The sequence below is a fragment of the Engystomops pustulosus genome, chromosome 3, assembly GCF_040894005.1.
Source record: "Engystomops pustulosus chromosome 3, aEngPut4.maternal, whole genome shotgun sequence".
Classification (NCBI taxonomy): Eukaryota; Metazoa; Chordata; class Amphibia; order Anura; family Leptodactylidae; genus Engystomops; species Engystomops pustulosus.
This window is the reverse complement of record NC_092413.1, coordinates 55,598,918-55,623,505: the sequence shown is the minus strand read 5'-3', so window position 1 is coordinate 55,623,505 and position 24,588 is coordinate 55,598,918. Positions and strand designations below refer to the sequence as shown.

General features: G+C 37.9%; 1 protein-coding gene across 2 annotated transcripts in view; it reads left to right on the top strand.

Moving 5' to 3' along the window:
- RASGRP3 (RAS guanyl releasing protein 3) overlaps nt 1-16,571 on the top strand; it is an 80,482-nt gene extending 63,911 nt beyond the window's left edge. For both annotated transcript variants that reach the window (XM_072140836.1, XM_072140835.1), the window contains exons 11-17: nt 126-239; nt 5,374-5,489; nt 9,030-9,177; nt 11,153-11,189; nt 11,397-11,522; nt 13,417-13,784; nt 15,339-16,571. In XM_072140836.1, the coding sequence (XP_071996937.1) occupies nt 126-239; nt 5,374-5,489; nt 9,030-9,177; nt 11,153-11,189; nt 11,397-11,522; nt 13,417-13,784; nt 15,339-15,347 (918 nt within the window). In that variant the 3' untranslated portion in view covers nt 15,348-16,571. The remainder of the gene's footprint in view (nt 1-125; nt 240-5,373; nt 5,490-9,029; nt 9,178-11,152; nt 11,190-11,396; nt 11,523-13,416; nt 13,785-15,338) is intronic.
- Nucleotides 16,572-24,588: the final 8,017 nt, after the last annotated feature.

The following is a 24,588-nucleotide window of genomic DNA, read 5'->3' as shown; positions in this document are numbered from 1 at the left end:
GAAACATAAATATATAAGAGTATATAACTTTTGACTATATACTGAATATTATTAATTTACATAAAACCTTTAAAAGTATTCATTGCCTTTGATTAAACAAAATTTATCTGTTTATTTAATCTCAGCCGACTTCCCCTACAACTCCCAATAAACCTGATGTACCGCTTGACTGGGCTTCTGGTGTGACGCCAAAGCCTGACCCTACAATTATTAACAAACATATAAGGAAATTAGTTGAGGTAAGATCACTTTTCTTGATACCATTTATATTTCTAATTCTTTACTTTATATTGTATTATTGGTATTCAATGTTGTGCTTTATAAAATATACATTCAGTAAATTAGAATGTTATTTTCTGCCCATTCTCCCTTAGTGTGCCTGTAGTATACTGTCCTTCTGGCTCACCTTACCAATTACTTGATTACTTTTCTACTTGGCTTCCTTGATCCTGTTAGATTCCAACCCTTTATCATCTCTATTGACACCTTGTTGACTTGGTCTTCTCCCGACTTTACAAATTTTTCCTTCCTATTTTCAGACCACATAACCTTCTCTCTTCACTGTCAATAATTCTTCATCTCCTAAGAATCCCCTAACCCATCAAATATGCCAGAACCCATGTGCCATTAATATGCACCAACACACATAAACCTTGCAGTCATCATTATTCCCCATCTCCTCCTTCACCTGTCCTAAACATGCTAAAAATCATTATAATCATATTGTCAAGAGTGCCCTGTATGAGGTGGCACCACATTCTATCTGCACTTTTGCACATGGTCCAAACCTGTTTCATTCGGCGGTGGTCCACAAGTGACAAATGTCTGTGGAGGAAATGGCACACATTAGCAGACTTTATTCATTATAAATTTATGCTTGCAACATATTACTATGCCATTCACCAAACCAAACAGATCTATTTCACCAAAAACACTTTCTCCATCTAATAATCCCAAAAGATACACCTTACTAACTCCTAAAGTACAGCCACCTGTCACAGACCTTGCAGCTGAAGCTCTGTTCACCTATTTCAATGACAACATTTTTGGAGACAGCTTAGATCAAACCATTAAAGGGGTTTCATTCATAGGTGTTTATTTACATTTTTATGCCAAAAAATTAGTGGGTCGACCAGTTTTATTTTTGTGTTTTTCATATGTGATAATTATTTTAGGGGTTGTCCACTTTCAGCAAATATTTGATATGGTTTGTGTAAGGAAAAGTTATACGATATATGGCTTGTATATGCACCTGCATGTCCATCACATCACATGGACAGATTTCTATCCAATGGAAGTAATCAAAGAAGCTTTTTATAGCAGAACAGCAAACAGAGATCTAGAAAACCATTAAGAATTGATACAGAAAGTATATTGGAAAATTTGATAACTTTTCCCTACATAAAACATATAAAATATTTGCTGAAAGTGGACAAACCCTTTTAAGGCTGCTTTAAAAAGGCATTTTGAGACATATTAATGATTATGTTTGTTTTGCGTACTGAAAGGGCAAATGATGATAAAACTTTTACGGTTATATTTTTCAATTTGTACTTTAATTTTACAAAATTTGTAAGCTTCCTTGGGTGAATGTTTCCTAAAACCACCACCTAAAACCTTTCCCAGTTTTACAAAGTTGCACAACTAATATTTATTGTAGAAACAGAAACCCACTAAATTTATTAGTACTCACTTGCTTACCATTTATAATAATATTATGTCTACAAGTATATTTGTTTTATTTAAGACAAATATGGAAAAGTGGTAAATAGGGCTATGGCGGTGTTACCAATAACTGTCTAATATAGCAGTAAAATCTGTTGCGAGACAGTTACCGGATAAATCCTCATAGTGTTTTATATATTTAATTTTATATATTTATATAGATATTTCAGTGTAAAATTATTTACTGTGATATAACAAACAATACATTGACAGAATTTTGGATAACATAATCTTTTGGTAATTACGGTAAGCTTGACACACAGGTTTACATCTAATAGACAGTTATTGGGAATACTGCTGTATTCCTATTATTCCTATTTTTTCCTTCTGTTCCCTATTTGTCTTAAATAAAACTAATATGGATATGCTTTTATTATAAATAGAAAACAAGTGAAAACAAAAAAAATCTTGTTCTTCCTCCTTCTACTCCTTATTTAGCCCTGTGATATTGAAATAACTTTCTTTATAAGTTGTCTCCAATGGTGAGACAACTTCATTTTCAGAATTTCAAAACGTCTGAAACATATTTCCTAATCCGTAACAGAAACTACTTCAACATAGGTGTAATCGATGAATGGGTTATATCTTTACCAGCTATATACCAGCTGTAAATGTTATATGAGGAATGTTAATATGGCCAATTTTATATCTAAGTCTTATTCAACATTTAAAGTTTACTTTTGTTCAGTTAGAACACATAATGCTTCATACACTACATTTTCAATACTCCCCATGGTAGAATATTTTCTGCGTTTTCATTTTTTCCGCACTAGTAACTAGTAATTATCAAGCCATTAACCATAGTGTTTTCTATTCTGTAAAATAAAGCCTTTGTGTTACCAACCTCCGAGTTTCTGGAAGTCACACTGTTCTAAAGGATGGCAGAGAACATTATGTTATAATGCTGAAAATAAATATTTATTCAAAAACTAAATGATAATAGCAATTCTTTCTGTACAGTAAATACAAGAAAAAAGAAGTGTGTGCCTTCCTTCTCCCAATTTCCGATCATCTGTAGGAAATAAGCCTGGACCCACAATCTCCTTAAAGCAACCCATTGATCACCGGAATATAGACACACAAAAGTCAGAAGATAGGAAGCTTGTCTTTAAAAATGTCACAAAATCTTTATTTTAAATCTATTAATATTGACAACCAAAGTCACAGTAAGTTGCTTATTGGAGAGTAAAACATCAGGAATCAGCTTTGCAACATGTTTCAAACACTGGGGCTCATTTACTAAGGCTCGTGCTGCTCACTTTCGTCACACTGTGCACCTTTTTCAGGGATTACTCGGCTTGCACAGGAATTTAAAAAGTGTCTGCGCTAAGATTTTGGTGCACGCAAGTATTTTTTGGTGCAGCTGCACTTGCTTACGTGCAGCTCAATTTAGGGGGCGTGCTGTCGGACGATCCGACTAATTCAGAATGAGCGCAGGATTCAACATTCAAATTATGTCGTAGGCCCAAGCACTTACATGCTTCACTGAAAAGACCATGAACTCTGTTGGACCTGAGCGGGGAAGCAACACAGGCACGATATTGGGCACACGATCATAGTGAATAGCGGCATAGTGCTCGGAAAATGCACTTTATGTGAACTCTAGCGGTCGGGTACGTAAATGGGCCCCATTAAGTTCTATCTAAGCAAACTGCTTAAGAAACAACGTAATGTTTGAAACAAGCGACTTGTTTTTTTTACTCTCCAATAAGCACCTTAAGACGAGTTACTGTGACTTTGGTTGTTAATATTTTAATGGATTTAAAATAAAGATTTTGTGAATTTTTTAAAGACAAAACTTTGGCTTCCTATCTATGATTTTGTGTATCTTTTTGATAAGAACTCCACATGAAATAACATCCCTTGAGCATTTTTCTTTATTGTCTGGATAAGGCTCCATTCACACGACTAGGACCTGCTCTTCATTTTGCCACACAGTCGGACGGCTTGGTTACGGTTGCAGTGAGACACAGGGGCAGATTTACTTACCCGGTCCATTCGCGATCCAGCGGCGCGTTCTCTGCGCTGTATTCAGGTCCGGCCGGGATTTAATAAGGCAGTTCCTCCGCCGTCCACCAGGTGGCGCTGCTGCTCTGAAAAGCATCTGACCGTGCCAGAGTTCACCGGCTCGGGCTGAGTGAAGGTAAGTGCGTCCCGAGCGACACATTTTCCGTTCTTAAATGCGGCGGTTTTTCCGAATACGTCGGGTTTTCGTTCGGCCACGCCCCCCCATTTCTGTCGCGTGCATGCCGGCGCCGATGCGCCACAATCTGATCGCGTGCGCCAAAATCCCGGGGCAATTCAGGTACAATCGGCGCAAATCGGAAATATTCGGGTAACACGTCGGGAAAACGCGAATTGGGCCCTTAGTAAATGACCCCCACAGTGTGCTTAGTGCACAGTCTATGAGGCCCAACATATTTGTGTGAATGCAACCTTAGACTGTTCTTGTGTTTCCTCCTGGAAATATATTTAGAACACTGCCAACTGGGTTTTAACTGTACCCAGACACCAGTAATGCTAATTGGACAATGTTATTGTGTGTAAATCCATATTCACAAATCCATATTCTTAGCAATGGCTATATGAAGGTGCTCATTTATTTCTAGATATGAGAAATGAAAGCACACCCCAATGTACTTCAAAGATATGCTCTGTAAATTATCCAAACAAAATACTACAATCCATTGCTGTAATATAAAAAAATATAAGTAACTGCATATTTTGGAAAATACCTTATCACTTTGGGTTTACAGTAACTAGCACACCTAATCATTTCCATTACAGCCTTCTATATTACCATCTAGCCCTCCTGTCCTTTCTTCTTTCTTATATATAGCTTGTAGAAAAGTGAGCGAGAGTACAGTACTAGTAAACTACAAGCACTCTCAGGCAGGGTATGATGCGTTGGTCCTAGAATTCCATTTTATATGAAATCTTTCCAATTCACCTCTAACCTAACTTCACCCAAAGTCATTTGAAAATGAGAAGAGTCATATTTACCTAAGATGAGTCAAGGTTAGAGGTTGCAGGGGGGCTGTCACATCAGACATCCCTATCTTGAGTTCTATGTTGCCTAGAGACCTGCTTTTGTATGCTATATTAAAAATAAGAATCCCACCTTTCAAATTCTAGAAAGGACACTTCATACCCTTCCTGAGGGGGCTCAGAGTTTAATGGTGTAAGATCTGCTGACAGTAAAATTGAGAATTAAGCAGCAATATGGCAAAAGTCTATTGGTTCTCATTCAATTAAATTATACAATTTTTTATTATCCATGTTTAATTATTGGCAGCAATGCCCCTGTTTACACACAAAGGGATGTGTTTCCAAACAACCATAATTTGTATTGCTACTTGGCTATTTGCATTGTATTGGCTTGTTGAACCTGAAATGACAATAATTGGGAACAAATATTTGTATAAATTATATTTGCATGACTGCGATTTTGGAAACTTACAGGACTGCATACTTAATAAACGATATTTTAGGCAAGGGTAGTTATATAATGTATTAACTTTTTGTTTTATACGAATTGATGCTATTACATTATTTGAAAAAAAGTCCATATAAACATTATGCAAATCATGAGGAAGTGTTGATGAACCAAAACCTGGACATATTAAAATCTTTACAAATCTTTTAAAGTCTGTTTTTAGAAATTATGATCATGATCACGACGGATATATTTCTCAAGAAGACTTTGAAAGCATCGCTGCGAACTTCCCATTTCTGGACTCCTTCTGTGTTTTAGACAAGGATCAGTAAGTTGGCTCACACTTTGTTTAATTTTGTTGTGATATCATTGTTGGCAAACTATCGTTTATGATTATATTTGGCAATAAATAGTGAAACAGTAGGGGAAGCTTTATTTTTGGAATGTACCATAAATACTACTACTATTATTTGTTTCTATAAAAAAATAAATAAAATATCTTGATGTTATAATCCAAAAAAGGGAAAAGATAGTCTCAGCTCACCTCAACCCCAGGCCAATTGGTAACTGGTGCACCCTGGAAAAAGTCCTGGAAAATGAATTATCCAGGCAGGTTAGTAGAAAAAGGTTAAATATACTGTAAGTGCTGCTAGAGGGTTTTGTTTATCTGACAGGTCCTCTTTAAGACTAAAAACACCGAAGATCTCACAGGCGAAACCCCACTTTGTACAAAAGTATATGGAGTGCCCATACATTTCAGGGATACACATGCAGGTGATACTTCAGGCATGTCTGTTATATCCATAGAACGAGTGTCCTGCCCTGAACAAGGTGGTAACTGGACCAGGACACTCTGTAATAGGGAGGCTTATTGCATTTTAAAGGAAAACTACCTGTAAGGATAACACAAAACACACTATGCATACTCACCTACGGTCCTCTTCATTCCGATTCCAGCAGTGGTCTTCTTTCATTTTGACGTGCTGGGATTGCCTAGAAAAAAGAGAAAAAGCAGACCCGAGCACAGGGATGTGATGTCCAGGGCCCCAGGCTGCTAATTATTCACACCACCTTTGTGACGTCATCTCCCTCTCCCAAGTGGGGCGTTCCGCAAAGCCCCTGCGATTAGCGCTCAGCACCAGAGCTGGGCTGACGTCAGGAATCGCATGGTGTCAGTAGTAATCTAATGCTGACACCCCTGTGTAACATTGGCGGTCTAGGTGAGCTCCAATCGCGGATGTGAACAGTTTAAATGCCACGGTCAGTTTGACCATGGCATTTAAATGGCTGCAGGAAGATTCCCCCTGCTCGATTGGTGCCCCCCACAGTGTTTTCAGGGGTCACCGATCATTGCTAAGGCAAATGTGTCTTGTTACAGACGGGACCTTACAGGCAGTGTGTCAGCCTATGCATTAGGCTAATACCTTGCTAAAACATACACTGCTAATACCTTGCAATACATAAGTATTGCAGTGTATAATAATGCAATCGATCGATAAAATAAAAAAAGTGAAAATCACCATACAATCACCATATGATTTATGTTTGTCCCACATAAAAAGTGATAAAAAAAGTATCAATACAAAAGGGCTTGTGGGTTAGCTCAGAGCAGTTTCTGCTGTGGCATAAGTTAATTTTCTTCTCAAATTGGTCCATTTTCTGGTGTATTATTATCGTCTAATTACATGAGCTACACTTTATTCCCTTTAACATACATTATATATAATTGGTGTTAGCCAAGTTTACCCGTATGCCATGACAAAGAACCCAGTTTGAAACACATAAATACGACCTTGAACTATATTTTTAATTAAATTTAATATAGTTTTCAATCTTCTTCTACTCATCTTCCTAGATGCTAGATATTTATTTTTCTTTGGAATCGTGACATTTGCGGAAATTGACCTAAGATACTAAAAAGACCTAAAAATCAATGGGGATCATTTACTAGGGGCCCGATTCGCGTTTTCCCGACGTGTTACCCGAATATTTCTGATTTGCGCCTATTTCCCCTGAATTGCTCCGGGATTTTGGCGCACGCGATCGGATTGTGGCGCATCGTCGCTGGCATGCATGCGACGGAAATCGGGGGCGTGGCCGAACGAAAACCCGACGGATTCGAAAAAACCGCCGCATTTAAAACAAAAAATGTGTTGCGGAGCTTGCACTTACCTTCACTCAGCCCGGCTCGGTGTATTCCAGTGCGTTCCGGGGACATAGGAGGAACTGCCTTAATAAATCCCGGCCGGACCCGAATCCAGCGCAGAGAACGCGCCACTGGATCGCAAATGGACCGGGTAAGTACATCTGCCCCAATGTGTTGTCAAGCAGCTTCACCACACCTGAATTTTTCCCTGAGCATCTTCCAAGGGGAATTGGATGGGATATTAAATGCTGACACTAGTACTAACACCAACAATTAAAGGACATCTACTACCAGGATCAAGGATTGAAAACCAAGCACACTGACATACTGGTGTGTGTCCCCTCTGGCGGTTTCTGCTCTTCTTTTAGCTTCTTATGCCCTGTTTTTAAAATTAAGCAAATGAGACTGAGGGGCTCTGGGCCCCATAGGTGTTTAATAATGATTAATCATTTGCATAATTTTAAAGTCTTTAAAAAACAAAACTAGAGCATAGGAGGCTTAAGGAAGAGTGGATCCTGCCAGAAGAAGCACGCGCCAGCATGTATGTGTTCTTGGTTAACAATCCTTGAACCTAGTGGTAAATTTCCTTTAAGTACCCAGAAAACATTGTTATGCAGGAAACAAACCCACATGCAGCTCTGTAGGCAGAAAATACCGTAATACAGGTTCCAGTAACCTATGGCATGTAGACTTAAAACATGCCTTCGTTAGCTTTTTAATTGATTATTTAATATGACCTGGCTCACTGCCAGCAGTGCGTAGTGAGTACTGTAGAGGACTCTCAAACGACACAAGTTGTGTTCTCTTTTCCCCTCATCCTCAATTGGGAAGTAGGGGAGTGGTGATGAGAAGGGAATGAGGGCCATGATTCTTTACTAAATATGTGTAATCATTTTGGTTTTATGCGTCTGAATTTTTTTGCAGTCAATGTATCCACAGAACAGATTATTTTATTTGTAAATCAAAGTTATCCATTTGTTTTGTTTTGTTGGGGGGAATGAATTTTGTTTCAATTGCCTGGGTTGCTACCACATTTTTTTTACTTTGTGTCTTTAAACTGTTTACAAAATAAAACCATATTTATAGATAATTTTATATTTTGTCAATACATGGGGGGGGAGAATTTATAAACACACTTGCGCCACAATTCTGGTGGTTTTGCATCAAAAGCACTGTCTAAAATGCCTTTTTTTGGCACTTTTACGACTTCTCCTATTATGGGGGCGTGGTCTATGGGAAAGGGGCATGGTCTTGTGAGAAAGGGGCATTGCTTGCAGGAAATCATCTGTGCACCCCAAATTCTGTTGCACAATTTGGACCAACTAAAAGTAGGCCTAAAGTAGAAACCGACAGTCTTATACTGCACCAGAATTCATCATCACAGTGATAAATCTGGTGCAGCAAAAGATTAGTGTTATCCAGCTAGAGACTGGCGGATTTGTTAAATCCTCCTCATTGTGTGTTTAAGAAAAAGCAGCATTTAAGGGTTAATCGTCATATCCAGACTAATAAGTGTCCACGAGCGTTAAAGCATGAGCATTGCTGTCAGTCACTGCCAGACTCCTGCAGTGATAATGCCGGCATAGCTTTGCGCATGCAACTATATGTCTATTTTTGGCAACTAACTTCCCACATTGACATAACTGATCAAGCAGAAATGTGTGTAGAACTACCTCAGTTCAGTATATGTTAACAAACTTTTTTTCTGTTCATATTTTTCAGAGATGGTCTTATCAGCAAAGAAGAAATGATGGCCTATTTTCTGAGGGCAAAATCTCAGTTTCATTGTAAAATGGGACCAGGCTTTATTCACAACTTCCAGGAGATGACATATCTAAAGCCGACCTTCTGTGAGCACTGTGCAGGATTTGTACGTTCTTTTTATTGTATTAAAAAAAGGATATTTTATAGTCAGCCACATTACATTGGATTCTGAAAACAAACAATACAAAGTTAGCACTATAAGTTTCCATACTTTTAGTTATACCTAGCATCATATAATTTCAATGTTGTTAGAAACATTCTAACAAATATTAAATAATATAATTTTAAAAATTATAATAATTAAAATATGCTGATCATAGGCTTCTATGGGGAAGAGAAATAACAAAAATCTAGCTTATAAGGGAAAGATAATAAAGATCAAACTTAAGATTTTAAAAAAGTGATGCTCACTTATACGCCTACATCCAGAGGAAGGCAGAACACTCTAGGTAGCAGATGCCAATTGCCCCATAGTAGTAAATAAAAACGAATTATTTCTGACATCAAACCTTGATCAACTACGCTTTCAAGAACGGAACCCAGCCCTAAATGTAGACACTCAAAGCCAAAATACATACAGACCCCCAAAATATTGCTGACACTAGACCAGGTCAATTAAAGGAAATCTACCATTTAAAAAATTAAAAAAAATCTACAAATACATACCTAAGCCCCTCTTCATATTCATCAGAGCACTTGTTTTCTCTAAGCTTGACACACTGGGATCACCTAGAAAAGAGAGTTATAAAAAGCATCACGTTGTTCAGGGACCAGCGCTTTGGGCTGCTAATTATGCAAGCCTCCTGGGTGACGTCACCTCCTTCTCCAACATGGTGCTTTGGCGTGCATAATCCGGACATCTTGTCCCAGCACTCTGTGCTGCTTTTTATAGCTCTCTGTTCTAGGTGATCCCGGCATATTTTTTTTTAAATGGTAGATTTCCTTTAAAAACATACATAACAACTGACTCTCTCTTCAGGACCTACAAGAATATGGCCATGTGACCTTGTGTGTAGATCCCTTATGGCTAAAAGTACATGAAACCTTGTTATGGACCAAATCCCACAAATGATTGTGGTTCCCCTGCACATTTTAATAATAATTATTATTATGATTATTATTAACATCTTACCAACACGTCTCATGCCAGCTGTGGGGTTATGGAGAGGGTTCATGAGCCCTCTCCATACAAGCTCGGCGTTTACTGCATATTGCAGCAAACATCCACCGGTAACACCCGCAGTCAGTGCTGTACCTTAGAGGGTATAGAAATAGAAAAATAAAAAAAAAATTTAAAAATCATCCCCTTTCCCTAGAACTGATATAAATAAAAAGTCAAAATAATAAACATGTTAGGTATTGCCGCATCCCAAAATATTTGATCTGTCAAAATATCACCATGGTTTTTCCCGGCGTTTAAACCCGTAACGGAAAATAGTGCCCGAAGTCGAAAATACCACTTTTTTGCTATTGTGAAAAAATTCAATAAAAAGTGATCAAAAGGTTGTACAGTGCTTGTAATCGTAATGACCCAAAGAACAAAGTAGACATGTCATTTGGGGCGCACAGTGAAAGCCATAAAATCCAAGCCCACAAAAAAACGGCACAAACACATTTTTTCACCATATTCACTGCATTTGGAATTTTATTCCGGCTTCCCAGTACACAGCATATAATATTAAATACCGTTACTATAAAGTGAAATTTATTACGCAGAAAACAAGCCTTCACAGAGCTCTTTACATGGAAAAATAAAAAGTTATGGATTTTTGGAGGTGGGGACTACAAAATGAAAATACAAAAAACGAAAAAAGACCTCGGCGAGAAGGGGTTAATATAATGACTTCACATTCGGGTTGAACAAGCCCACCTGTAATTTATACTCATTCAGTGTGTGCTTTTAAAGACTTTTTGTGAGAAATCTGGAAAGACTTCAGTTAGAGTTTGCCTGAGCTGGAGCTGTTGATGTCAGGAAGGGTGTCGGTGTATCCTGTTTTGTTAGTATTAGCAACTGTTACTTCCTTCTTTATGACCTGGCTTTCCTTACTGCTGCCACAAACCTGTTATTTCTTTCATTTCAGCTTTGGGGTATAATCAAACAAGGATACAAGTGCAAAGGTAAGTTTCGAGGGTGCTCTGTGTGTGGCCGGGGCACCTCTGATACTAAGTATTTGAACAATGAATAATAAACAGCACATTATTTTCATGAGCAAAATTCTCATCAGTACAAATAGTGGTCTTCAGTGTATACTAGAAAATGCAGGGATGCATAAAGATAACATTAATTTCACACATTGTTAAGCTCTGAATACATTCCTCTTTCAGACTGTGGAGCCAATTGCCATAAACAGTGTAAAGATCTCCTTGTGTTAGCCTGCAGAAAACTCTCCAGAGCAGCATCTATCGGCAGCAGCCATGGTTCTTTACCCAGTAGCCCATCTACAACGCCAGGTATAGTTTGTATAATGCAAAATATGATATTGAAAACATTTCCTAAAACAACGAGGTGAAATAAAGAGAAGTTGATTATAGATTATTATAGACCTTGTCTTATAGGCTTTATCTGGTCAGCCTAACAGGGATTGTTATTCTTCTACCTTATAGGGGTTGTCAGGACCTCTGGCAGTTTTTGTTGCAAAATTTGAACATGCAAAGAGCAGCTGTTGCGCCCAGCCCAGGATAGAGCGAGAACAGAAATTGATGTCGCTTTTAGAGTAGAAGGGGGATTGAGGGAGAGCTACAGTACCCTGCATGGCTGTAATTCCAGCACTCCACATAGGTTTAGCAGGTGATATTGTAGCATTATTATTGTTGGTTCTTCAAAACCTTTTCAAAGTCACAGTTTTTGCATTATTGCAAAGACACAGTCATATGAGGTCTTGCTTTTTGCATGATAAGTTATTATTTTGGATGACAACATTTTGGACTGCATACATCATTTTGTTGAAAAACTACCTGCAATTTTGTTTATTAGTTCTTTGCAAATTTTTAATGAAATTCATCCTGTGGTAAAACCCATGAAACCTCTTTCCATTCATCAAAAACCTCATCAAAAGGGAAGTGATTTATAAAAATTATACTGTAATCTTTTAAATGTCATTATCAGTTTTGATCATAGTAACTAATAGTAAAATCTGCTGGCAGCATTGGCACAATTTCGGAACCAGCACTACATTGCACTATTCTATTCTATTTGATTATTTGCTCATTGCGACATTACATAGAACAGCACTTTTATTTATCTTAGATTGTGATATATTATGCATGTGTGTCTGTTGTACTTTTGTACTGTTATACTTTACACAAAAGTTGTACATTCTTCTGCCTCCTTCTAAACATCTTTACAGTGATTTGTATCAAATGTGTGACTTTTTTATACATCCACATAAAGACATATCAGATGCAACACTGAAAAGTTGCAAATTTTGGCCCAAATATACCAAAAAAGTCTCAAATATAAGAGAAAAAAGAGAGAAAAGCCTAAGATAAATGACCCCTATGTATTACATATCTATTTACTGTTGGGGAAATGTGTCAACCTGCTGTTTCTCCTAATGATGTTAACTGGTATTCATGAGTGAAGAATATCCAGTTTGCACAACTAAGATAAAAAAAAATCGCTACCAAAAAAACCATGTTTTATCTAACCTTATTACTCATCTACCTGTTCTGTTCCATTCCGAGCCATATTCTCCAAAATATATAGTATCCTTATAGGACTAGCTTTAAGATGCTATACAAATCAGAGAATAAAAAAGGGGACTGAAATAAAGCTGATAAAAGAGAAAGAAAGACAAATGTAGGATAGTTATGGACAGATTTATATTAAAATGGATGTAAAGATAACTTTTTTCTGGGGGTACTTCTCCGATTTAAAATTCAGAGGGCATTATTACTAAAAATAAAATGGATACAATGTGCCGGGCCAGTGCGATAACTGGCATAACAACTGTCAGAGCCTGGAAGGGTTATAATATATCTAAGGACTCATGCACACAAACATATGGGCTTGGGCCGTAACATGTCATGTCCCATGCAGGACCTCTAGCACTACAGGCCGAGTGCATAAATTAAAATATGAGGCTCCCAGTTGCTCTCTGGTGACGTAGACTGAGCGGCCCAGGGTAATTTGACTAAATTTTATAACTCTATATTTCTGCAATCGTGGCACATAGAATTATAATAAAAGAACTTCTTATTTGGACTAATCTACCATCAGTAAACTGATGGTAGAGGTCCTTTAATAACTCAAAGCCTGATATGGCATGTATGAGGTAAATCACAATAACACTCAATGTATATGGTTCCATTTGATATTTTGTTATAACATGATCAATTTTTTCAGCACACAGTGAAGTTTTTGAGTTCCCGCCCTCTGGAAGAGAAAATCAAGATCTTGATGGACGAGCAATCACTTTGGTCACCGGGTCTTCTAGGAAAATTTCAGTGCGATTACAGAGATCTACAACAAGCCAGGCTACACAAACAGATCCAGTTTGGCCTGATTCTGGCTGGAGTGACACTGGTTCCCATACATTCCCTAAGATGAAATGTAAATTTTATAGCAAGTCAACCAAGAACAAAGGTTTTGCTAAATGGGAGAATGAGAAGTCAAACATGCACCCAAATATGGACATAATGGAAGTACAAATTATGGAGCAACATCAAGACCACAATGGAACAGTAACTAAGGAGGAATTGAGTAGTACTGAGGTATGATAACATATAAAGTTACAAAGAAAGTTTGAAAATAATGTCAAAAATCTTTATCAAAACTTGAAGTTAGCATGTATAAATATGAGATCATTGAACTATGATTAAAGGGGTATTCCAGGAATCAGCATAATTCATATACAAATGGGTCCTTAAAATATAAGCTTATATGTAATTAGTTGTTATTTAAAATTTTGCTCCTGTTAGCAGAAAAAAGCTGAAGACATAGACTGTAATGAAGAATTACAATGCTACTGGCCTTTTAATCAGTCCGTTAATTTCCTCCACGCGGTCCGTTGCAGAGCATACACTGGATAGAAGATGGCCGCTGGTCACATATCCACATCAGATGTCCTGCACCTGCCTGGGCAAGTCATGTGATGACCACTACGTTTGGCTTCGGTTGGTTGGTTGTATTGCAGCCAGTATTTTGGTGATGGCATCTACACATCATTACTATGGTAACAGAGCAAGAAAACCTGTTATATCATCACTGGGAGCCGAGCATAAGAGGCAGGAGGAGTTACTGAGAACTAAAGGATCTTAGGACTTGTAGTTTCCAGTGGCAGCCATCTTGGTGATAACTTTAGAGAGGCCATAAAATTTTGTGAATCCTAAAATCAAACTATTTAAGCTCCATTTTGTGACAAATGACATTGAGTCTTGTTACATTCATTTATTTATAGCATTATGGGTTTTTGTATTAGACGTTCATATTCCCGGAATACCCCTTTTAGCACCCTGCAGGACTTGGTGAATAAGTTTGAGGCACAGGATATGTGTGTAGTCTGTAGGAGAATATCCCTTTATACGACATCTGAGGGACCATGTTAAAGTTTATTTTCTAGAACTATTAATTATTTTATTAATATCTCTGGAAATACTGTGGCAAAAAGTGCATCATTCACTGTATTCAGAGCCCATGTTCTTAGAATTTCTTAGTAAATTGGTATGTATAAGGGCATTTTGGAGTCATTTGGATAGACTGTACCATAATTGGTGCCGAAATACAGAACCTACAAACCTAAACCATAACATGCCCATGTTACATAGTTACATAGTTTATATGGTTGAAAAAAAAGAGACATATCCACCAAGAGGCCTAAAGCTGATCTCCAGTGTAAACCATGTCTTGTAATGCTACTTTATGTATTGTCATCCTCCTTTACATGAATGTTTGTATTACACAATATACAGGATTAAGATGAATTTGTGTTTTATTATGATTCTGTCTGTATTAATGCAAGGGGTATACCTGGACTCCTTTATTAATAAATGAACAGAATTTGTAAAAACAAATATAACTTATATTTTTTTATTAGAAATAATAATATTGAATATAATTGTAAAACTGTTATATGACCGCATCAATGAATGACTCTAGAGTTGGGTAACTGAATTACTAGAGCCACTCCTTAATGTGGTCATGTCACTAAGAGACTGATAGAAAACTACTTTGTGCTTTCTGTAGGATAGAACCTTTTTTTGTCTATCGGGTCACAATATACCTATGGAAACATCTTTGTTTAATCCTATTTCATTTTATGTCACCAGGACCGTTGATTGCCTAGTTTTATACAAGAAGAAACTGACACTGGTTGAGGATGGGATTTCCTTCAAAGTAGTTATTGACGGCTGAACAGTCTCATGGACTACCTGGTAATGAAAAGAGAGAGGGATGCACTATTTGTCTCATTTAGCTACAAATCAACTTCTCAATGAAAAACAAAATGTAGCAACAGCTGAAGAAGAGACACAACTAATGGACTTCTGCAGATGATCTTGGAGTTGGTTACTTTGTGTTCCTGACCATTATAATCTACATTCTTTTTGTATATAGCTTTAAATCTGTAGAGAATCTGTATAAAGATGTGATTGGTATTTATTTTTAGAGAAGTGAAGAATTGTTAAATATTATTTAATAATTATTAGACCAGGATCTGCTTTCATAATATCATGGAATATTAAATGAAATACATTTTTGGGTGATATTCATTCTATTTTCACATATCAGAAGCACAGACATTCCTATACTTTATGCTATCAAACGCATAAAGAGTAAAGCTTAGCATGTGAGACATAGAGTATGCTCATAAGAAATAATAACTATGATATATCTCAGTGTAGTGTATTAAGACATTGTTTTGACAATTTTTACGCAAAACTGTTGGACAGATAAGGGGGCACTCGCTACATTTTAAATAGACCCAACTCTGCTACTTATGGTCTGTTTTTAATTTTCTGCAGTGATCTATGGGAGGTCCTTTAACATTTGATGCAAAGGGCCAGGGTGTTTAAACACCAATTTGATAGTATACATGTGAAATATGTTTGGTCCCGCACAATATTCACATCTGTAATAATTTACTTAATTTCTCATTTGGCAGGTGGTACCGAATAAACCCTCAGTAGTGTCCTATATATTTTCATGACAACTGAGGTTGAAGGGAGCATATATCAATATTCTTTACTTGCCAGGCTTTGCCTCCTTATCATGTTTCATGAAATTCAGCACCATATGAACTACAGTATTACCGTATATACAGAACATAATATTAAACTAATTTTGAGCAACTACATCACATGTAAATGGTTCAAAAATGCTCACACTACTTGTATTTATTTTTCCTGAAATCACTGGATACTGATATTAAATTGTGTTTGCTGTTCTTTAATGTTATTTAAAAATGATGACGTTTTTTCAATTCCATGTATAATGTATTAGTAGAAAACAAGCCATTTCCTCTTTGAAGCATCATGGTTTGAATAAAACTGTACAAAAGAGAATCATTGTTTTGTGTAGCAAAATATAATATAGATAGAGATTTGAGTAAAAGTTATCTTCGATGTATGCTATAAATATAAGATATGAAATTGAGAGTGTAAAAGGAAGAATTATGATGGCATATACAGTAGACTGAGCCCACACCTTTTGTGAGCACATAGCCAACTGGCTCCAGCTCCATTCCCTGTGCTCTTTGTTTCAAGATTGTCTCTGTACATTTTCCCTTCCTTTAATTATATAAAGTTGAAGTTTGCCGTGCCGAATGCTGAAAAATAGCTCCACTATATGATGTTCTCAAATCCAAACTTTGTTGTTGTAATGGTGTTCTTGGGATTATGTGCAGTGCTTTAAGGTCTCCAAACATGAGGGCGAATTTATTATACGGCAAATTTATTATCGGCACACTCATGTGCCAGCTTATGATAAATGGCGACTCCTCCCCTGTCCCGGCGGAAACGTGGGCGGCCGCACCGCCGGCAATGCACAAGAAATTGCACTTATTTCAGTGCTTCTATGCTAGAAAACTGGTGTAGAAGCACTAATAATTGTTCCCCATGGTATTTATTATGTCATCCAATGAGTTAAATTTTGGTCTTTTCTGACCAGACTTCAAGGAGTTTCTGACTTAAGAACAGGGTTAAGAAGACTTAAATATGACCCCTAGTTACAAATGGACCTCTCTGCCCTTTGTGACTACTTTGGTCTGTAATTGACTGTACCTTCAGGCTGCAATGATCAACCATAAGTTATCAAAGTCAAGTGTCTGCCATGAAGCTTTATTCCCTTATTCCCATGACAAGCCAAAAGAGTTACATCTGCAAAATTTACCAGTTCCAACTTGCAAATTAAACTTTCTTGGTGATGATTTTTGTTTAGCAATAGACTCTTGTGTTCACACCATGGAGGTTGAGTCCTTTACTTTATTGTTTTTTTTTTTTTTTTTTTTAAACAATTGTAGCTGCTGATTCAAGGTATTTCTGGAGCTCTCCACAGATAGTCCCTTTGCTCTTAGAATACTTTTCTGAAACTATTTTCACTCTTTTGTCTGAAATTTTATGGGGTGCTTTTTCAGCACTATTTTTGTGCTGAAAAACTCAGGTTATACTCGAGTATATATGGTTAATAAAATTGGTAAAATTAAGACTTTAGGTAGCACTAATAATAAAGGTAATAAAAATAAAACCAAGTAACCATTGGAGGGTTCCTGAAATAACTTTGAATATCTGAAATAAGAAGTTCCTCAAGGGCTTAATTCATCTCAGAGCTCAAACTGTGCAGAATATTCTCAACTCTTGTATGCATATGTAAAAAAAAATTATAAGCAGATTATCTAAGATATTTATAAGAGAGTAAGGAAATTGATGGATAAAAGACAATTTCTTAAGCTATGACATTTTTCTGGAAGGCATTTTTGAAAAGCAGATTTGCTTCCTCTTGTACATCACCTACTAGACAATACACAGGTTTCATATTGTTTCTGAATAAATAAATGTCATTGGAGTACAAATTTAAAAAAAACACATTAAAAACAAGAGGGAAATGCTGAATTAGCATAGTTCTAAGAGATCCACCTGTTGTAAGTGAACTCATTCTGGGTAAATGTCTCAATATTGTTTCCCAGGGTCAGATATTTAGAATCCAGGATTTTCAGCTTGAGAAGTTCTTAACACAAAACTAATTTGCTTAGTTTTATCAATATAGTAAGAATATTGCTCCTAATATAGGTACACATTTCCTGTAATAGAAAAAGCTTCCTGTATATTTTTCTCAGCTTCCCTGCATTGGAGTGCAGTTCTACCTCATCCCCCTTTAAAAAGACAGAACGGCATAGTTACTGTTGCTGTTTGTTTGCAATGATCATTAATTATCATGTTTAGTCGAAAGCACTATTCGTCACCAACTAGACATTCAATAATACGAATGATCATACGGTGTGAGCTCCGTAGAGATGAATGTGGCAGCCTGGCCATGGGTGGCTGGCTGCTCGCTCACCCTTGGGAGCAACGAGAGGTCCAACTGGGGTACATCACCCCCCCCCATGTTCTCGTGATCTGTGGGGGTCAGGGATTTAGAAGGGGATTGTGTCACACGCGATCGGAGTTTGGCGCACTGGCTTCTTGTGCCAGAAATGGGGGGGTGGGTTGTAGGATGATCCGACAGATTTGGTCAGAGCGCGGGATTTAACTTAAAAATTGTGTCACTTACATGCATCTGGAGGAAGATGGTGAACTCCGGTGGACCTGAGCGGGGAAGCGACACATGCAGGATATCGGGCGCACAATCTTCTTGAATCTCTGCACAGTGCATTGTCGTCAGATTGTGGGAGGGAAGCGGAAATAGAATAGATTGAGCCCTCATCTTGATTAGGTGGGATTTATCTCACTGCGCAAAGAGAGGGACAATACCTTCAAAACTTTCTCCATTATACATCACCTAAATAGCTGATCCTGCTTTCTCTGGAAAGGCATCCTGCTGAAAAGGCATTTGATTGGGTGGACTGGGGTTTCCTGAGGGAGGCTGTACAACGTTATGGCTTGGGTGCTTATATGATGATTTGAACCCCCTGGTTTCGGCTTCTTTACACTCTAGGTTCCCCTTTTCCTGGACCACACACTCCCCGAAGTATGTAGAAGTCCAGGTCCCGACAGACTTATCTCAGACTTTTGCATTGAATTGTGATCCTTTACTCAGACTGCTTAAAGCAGACCTGGCAAAGTGGGGTCGAGGAAATATATCGTGGTGACAGGAGGTAGTGATCTGTTGGTAGATGTCCTTTAAATGTTGGACCCCCTGTCTATATTTTGTTAAATATTTCTCATCTTGTGTGTTCTCATCTTGTACTATGACAATCACGTTGGTACTGGCATCTTATGTCGTAACTGTGAAAAAATTGTGTTGATAATTTCCTATAAATGTAGTCATGTTGTCCCATAAAAACAAGATGAAACACTGCAGCACTATTATGCTGCCTATTACGGCGTGCTATTATGGTGCCTATCCAGCAAACATTACCACAGGATGGCTTTGGGATATGCAGTATCTCCCATATCTTCACAGAGGGACTTTTTTAATGAAATCCAAATGAAGAAATTTTTGTATATGGCAAAAGAAATAAATGAAATAAATATGAATGTCCAGTTGGTAATACCCCTTAAAATTGATGTCTTCTAACATTTGCATGTGTAAGCATCTGTGTGTAGAATATTTACTTTGTATTGATATTTAGTAGTATACTGCATAGATTGATGTTGTACAGTAGTTTAGAGATAAAAATCTAAAAAATAACAATATATTTTTAGATGCTCGAGTCAATATGACCCTTTTTAACTGTGAAAGCTCTAGGGATTGTATATTTGGGACTTCACATAAAAAAGCATTGGTGTGCTAGCTGGACTACTATTTGACCTTGAACAGTTTTGCTTTTCTGCTTCTGAATTCAAATGAAATGACTAAATTCCTGAATGTATATTATATTCAATGGCAGTAGTTGAAAGATGTGAAAAGGGACTAACTTTGACTTTGAGAACCTGTCAGCAAAAATCGACTTTCTAAAATACTACTGGGATGTTGTCAAGCAGCTACACACCTTCCAGATGTTTATATAATGGGTCAAGAGTGGTGGCATCATCCAAAAAAAATCAACTTTGATGTGAGATGTAGATTGGTTTTACAAAGTCAGGAAAGTCATTAGAGTCATGCTTTCCCCACCTCCTTTGCTGTAATTGATGGTCCAGTGTCCATGAGCATCAAAACTAGCTCTCCAAAGTCTGGTGAATCATATCAATCACAGCAAAGGTGACATTCTAAGGCAGGGAGTGCTTGACTTCAGTACTAAACTCCCTGCCTCTGTATCTTTATATTTACATTTCATTTGAGAGATGATTTTCTGGATGATGCCCCATGAAAGAAACATAAGAAAGAAAGATACAGGTAATGGTTTAATTGGTCAGTTTATGGTAATATGTTCCCTTTGATTACCCACTCACACACACTCCATAGTGTTCACCAGCAATAACCAATGTAATAATCCATATTCTACTTTCTCCCTTATGCAGGTATCTTAAAGAAAAGTCTTTGGACTCTTGGTTTTCCACATACTCTACGTGGTTTTTCAGAGATTCTGATCTTTTATTGACTTAATTTTGGACAGTTTTGCCTGACCTTGTTTTTTTGCCTGTTCTGTGTAGAAACCCAGGGTAGGGAAAACCATCCAGTTGTCGCCTGCGGTGTAGCCCAGGGCCAGCAAGTAGGCAGGGATAGAGTTATGGGATGTGCAGGGCTCACACTTCTTCCCTGTCTTGACAATTTGGATTTGATTAAAGAGACTTTCTAATTTCCTTCCAATGCCTTGTTCTTGACCATAATTAGCCTCATATGCATCTGGTTGTCTTTTACTCCTGAACCTGTTGCACATTATTACCTATGGGGTCAAAGTGTTTCCAGTTAAAAGTTTAGGATAAATTGTAAGGTATTTAAAAAAAAAGGTAAACATGGAATAGAAAGCAGACTGATGTCTTTTCATCAAGATATTTGGCATTAAAATGGCATAAATCAATAAAAATATCAATATTCATAGTGTACCAACCATTCTTCATTACTTTTTGAAAAGCACCTACAAGTATAAAATACTCATCCCACTTAAATTCAAGAGGAGTTTGATTAGTAAATGTGACATTGTGACTTTTTTTCCCTCCCCACCTTCATAAATCTATAACTTTTTTATTTTTCCATTTAAAGAGCTCTGTGTGGGCTTATTTTCTGTGTAACAAATATCTTCATAGTGCTTCATAGCACTTCATATGGTATTTAAAGGGGTTATGCCACGAAACAATTCACTGCAAAAAGCTGTCAAAAAGGTTAAAATATTTCAAAAATCTATTTGTAATGGTTACCTGGAAGTAAAGATACCCTTCTATGTGTTATTATGATGCTTGTTCAGCCTCTATTCTGCTCCACACAGAAGCAGATGTGGGAGGGGCCTAGCCGGGCACGTGCACAGCACTGACACCGGCAGTTATTGCACAACTGAGTGCTACAGAGCGCTCAGCCTTCAGAGTCTCCTTCCACCTGCTGTGCTCAAATAGTCCCTGCATTTACTGATCCAATAATGCAATAATCTTTACTGAAAAAAAACAATTCTCCATATTCTCACAACCTGAAGACTACGTTTTCATAGAGAAATTTCCTAAATGTCAAGATCATTGTGTAGTCCTATGTGTGGGTGTTTTCACATTGACTTATATTTTCACTCATACGTTGTCCGTGGAAAAAACTTTGGAATATGCCCATTGATTTTTCACTGATGTGGATTATGGAAGGCAATAAAATCTATAGGACTGCAAAAAAACTGTTGAAATGTCAGTTCTTTTTTCAGTGATGAGGCTGAGAATCCAAGGGTTATGTTTTCAAAGTAATGTTAAATCTTCAGGTTTTTTTTGCAGACCAGGAGACAAACGGAAGCAAAGCGGAGACACAAAGGAGACAATATGCATTGGATTCGCAGCGGAAGCGGAGCAGACATGCAAATGAGAAACCACCCTAACTTCCCAGTTTTCACTTTGGCTACATTTAAACGGCCGCATTGGGGACGTATATACATCCGACGTATTTACGCCGTAGCCAGGTGAAAGATAGGACATGTCCTATTTTCCCCCGTAATACGGTGCCGTGTACCATATACACTCACCGGCCACTTTATTAGGTACACCTGTCCAACTGCTCGTTAACACTTAATATCTAATCAGCCAATCACATGGCGGCAACTCAGTGCATTTAGGCATGTAGACACGGTCAAGACAATCTCCTGCAGTTCAAACCAAGCATCAGTATGGGGAAGAAAGGTGATTTGAGTGCCTTTGAAACGTGGCATGGTTGTTGGTTCCAGAAGGGCTGGTCTGAGTATTTCAGAAACTGCTGATCTACTGGGATTTTCACGCACAACCATCTCTAGGGTTTATAGAGAATGGTCCGAAAAAGAAAAAACATCCAGTGAGCGGCAGTTCTGTGGGCGGAAATGCCTTGTTGATGCCAGAGGTCAGAGGAGAATGGGCAGACTGGTTCGAGCTGATAGAAAGGCAACAGTGACTCAAATCGCCACCCGTTACAACCAAGGTAGGCAGAAGAGCATCTCTGAACGCACAGTGCGTCGAACTTTGAGGTAGATGGGCTACAGCAGCAGAAGACCACACTGGGTGCCACTCCTTTCAGCTAAGAACAGGAAACTGAGGCTACAATTTGCACAAGCTCATCGAAATTGGACAGTAGAAGATTGGAAAAAACGTTGCCCGGTCTGATGAGTCTCGATTTCTGCTGCGACATTCAGATGGTAGGGTCAGAATTTGGCGTCAACAACATGAAAGCATGGATCCATCCTGCCTTGTATCAACGGTTCAGGCTTGTGGTAGTGGTATCATGGTGTGGGGAATATTTTCTTGGCACTCTTTGGGCCCCTTGGTATCAATTGACCATCATTGCAACGCCACAGCCTACCTGAGTATTGTTGCTGACCATGTCCATCCCTTTATGACCACAATGTACCCAACATCTGATGGCTACTTTCAGCAGGATAATGTGCCATGTCATAAAGCTGGAATCATCTCAGACTGGTTTCTTGAACATGACAATGAGTTCACTGTACTCAAATGGCTTCCACAGTCACCAGATCTCAATCCAATAGAGCATTTTTGGGATGTGGTGGAACGGGAGATTCGCATCATGGATGTGCAGCCGACAAATCTGCGGCAACTGTGTGATGCCATCATGTCAATATGGACCAAAATCTCTGAGGAATGCTTCCAGCACCTTGTTGAATTTATGCCACAAAGAATTGAGGCAGTTCTGAAGGCAAAAGGGGGTCCAACCCGTTACTAGCATGGTGTACCTAATAAAGTGGCCGGTGAGTGTATAGTTATGGAGAGGGGCGGGGGCGAGCAGCACTCACCCCCTCCTCCTCTCCCGATCATCGACGTGTGCTGCCATGCTACGGTATGGTGGGCACATCGTCATGTCAATGTTGCCTAACGTCACAAAAATGGTGTGATGTTCCAAAGTGACTGAAACCCCCTGGTAGCAGGGTGTCCAGATGAAGGTCGAAGGGGTTACCCTATCAGCCATAGCAAGAGAAATTGATTATTCCAAATGTGTGCTTTATGGAATCAGATGTGCTGAAGTCATTCAAAGCAAAGGCCTGTGCACTTCCTACTGTTTGGTGACTTCAGAAAAATTATTTATAATCTTTATTTGTGCTACAGTCATTGCTGTTCTCTATTTTTGCAAACTAAAGGTATTTGTATTGATATACTTTGGTAACTTTGTAAAACACTATTTTATTGGCATTGTGTACCCTATACAAAAAAATCCATCAAATGTTGATCAATAGTGATTACACATTTTCTGAAAAAATCATCTTCTCTAATTATTATCTCCAGTTTATATACAGGGTGCAATAAAAAGGTTGGGACAGTGGAATATCTTGTGAAATACAAATTGGATCAAAAAACGAAAATTATATGTGCCAAATATTTTTCAAAAATCTATTCAATGATACCACACTTGGCCTCCTACCCCCATTTTTATTGCAGATCCGGATTCCCGAGGAAAAATAACATTGATTCAATCTATGATTGATCATTTTAATTGACAGAGGCGCTTTAATTTCAGAAAATAAAAATGGGTAAAAAATAGTTAAAAATGGGGATATCTCGATATCTCTTGGATCGAAAAAAAAAAAATATGTGACAAATATTTCTTAAAAATCCATCCAATGATAATAGAGTTGACCCTGTATTTTTTACCCACCAGGAATGAGGTGGTGGAATGTAAATTTTTTTAAATGTAAAATCTACATTCAGTGTAACCCAGGAACGATAATGTTGACTAATGTTTTCTGTTCTCTTTGGGGTTCCAGTTTAATGTGAGTCCCTTGCCTCTCACACATCAAATAGCTTGATTAACCGGTTTGTGACCTCTCGCCGTTTAAAGTCCAAGCTGATTCACGGCGGGACTTTAATCACTGCACAG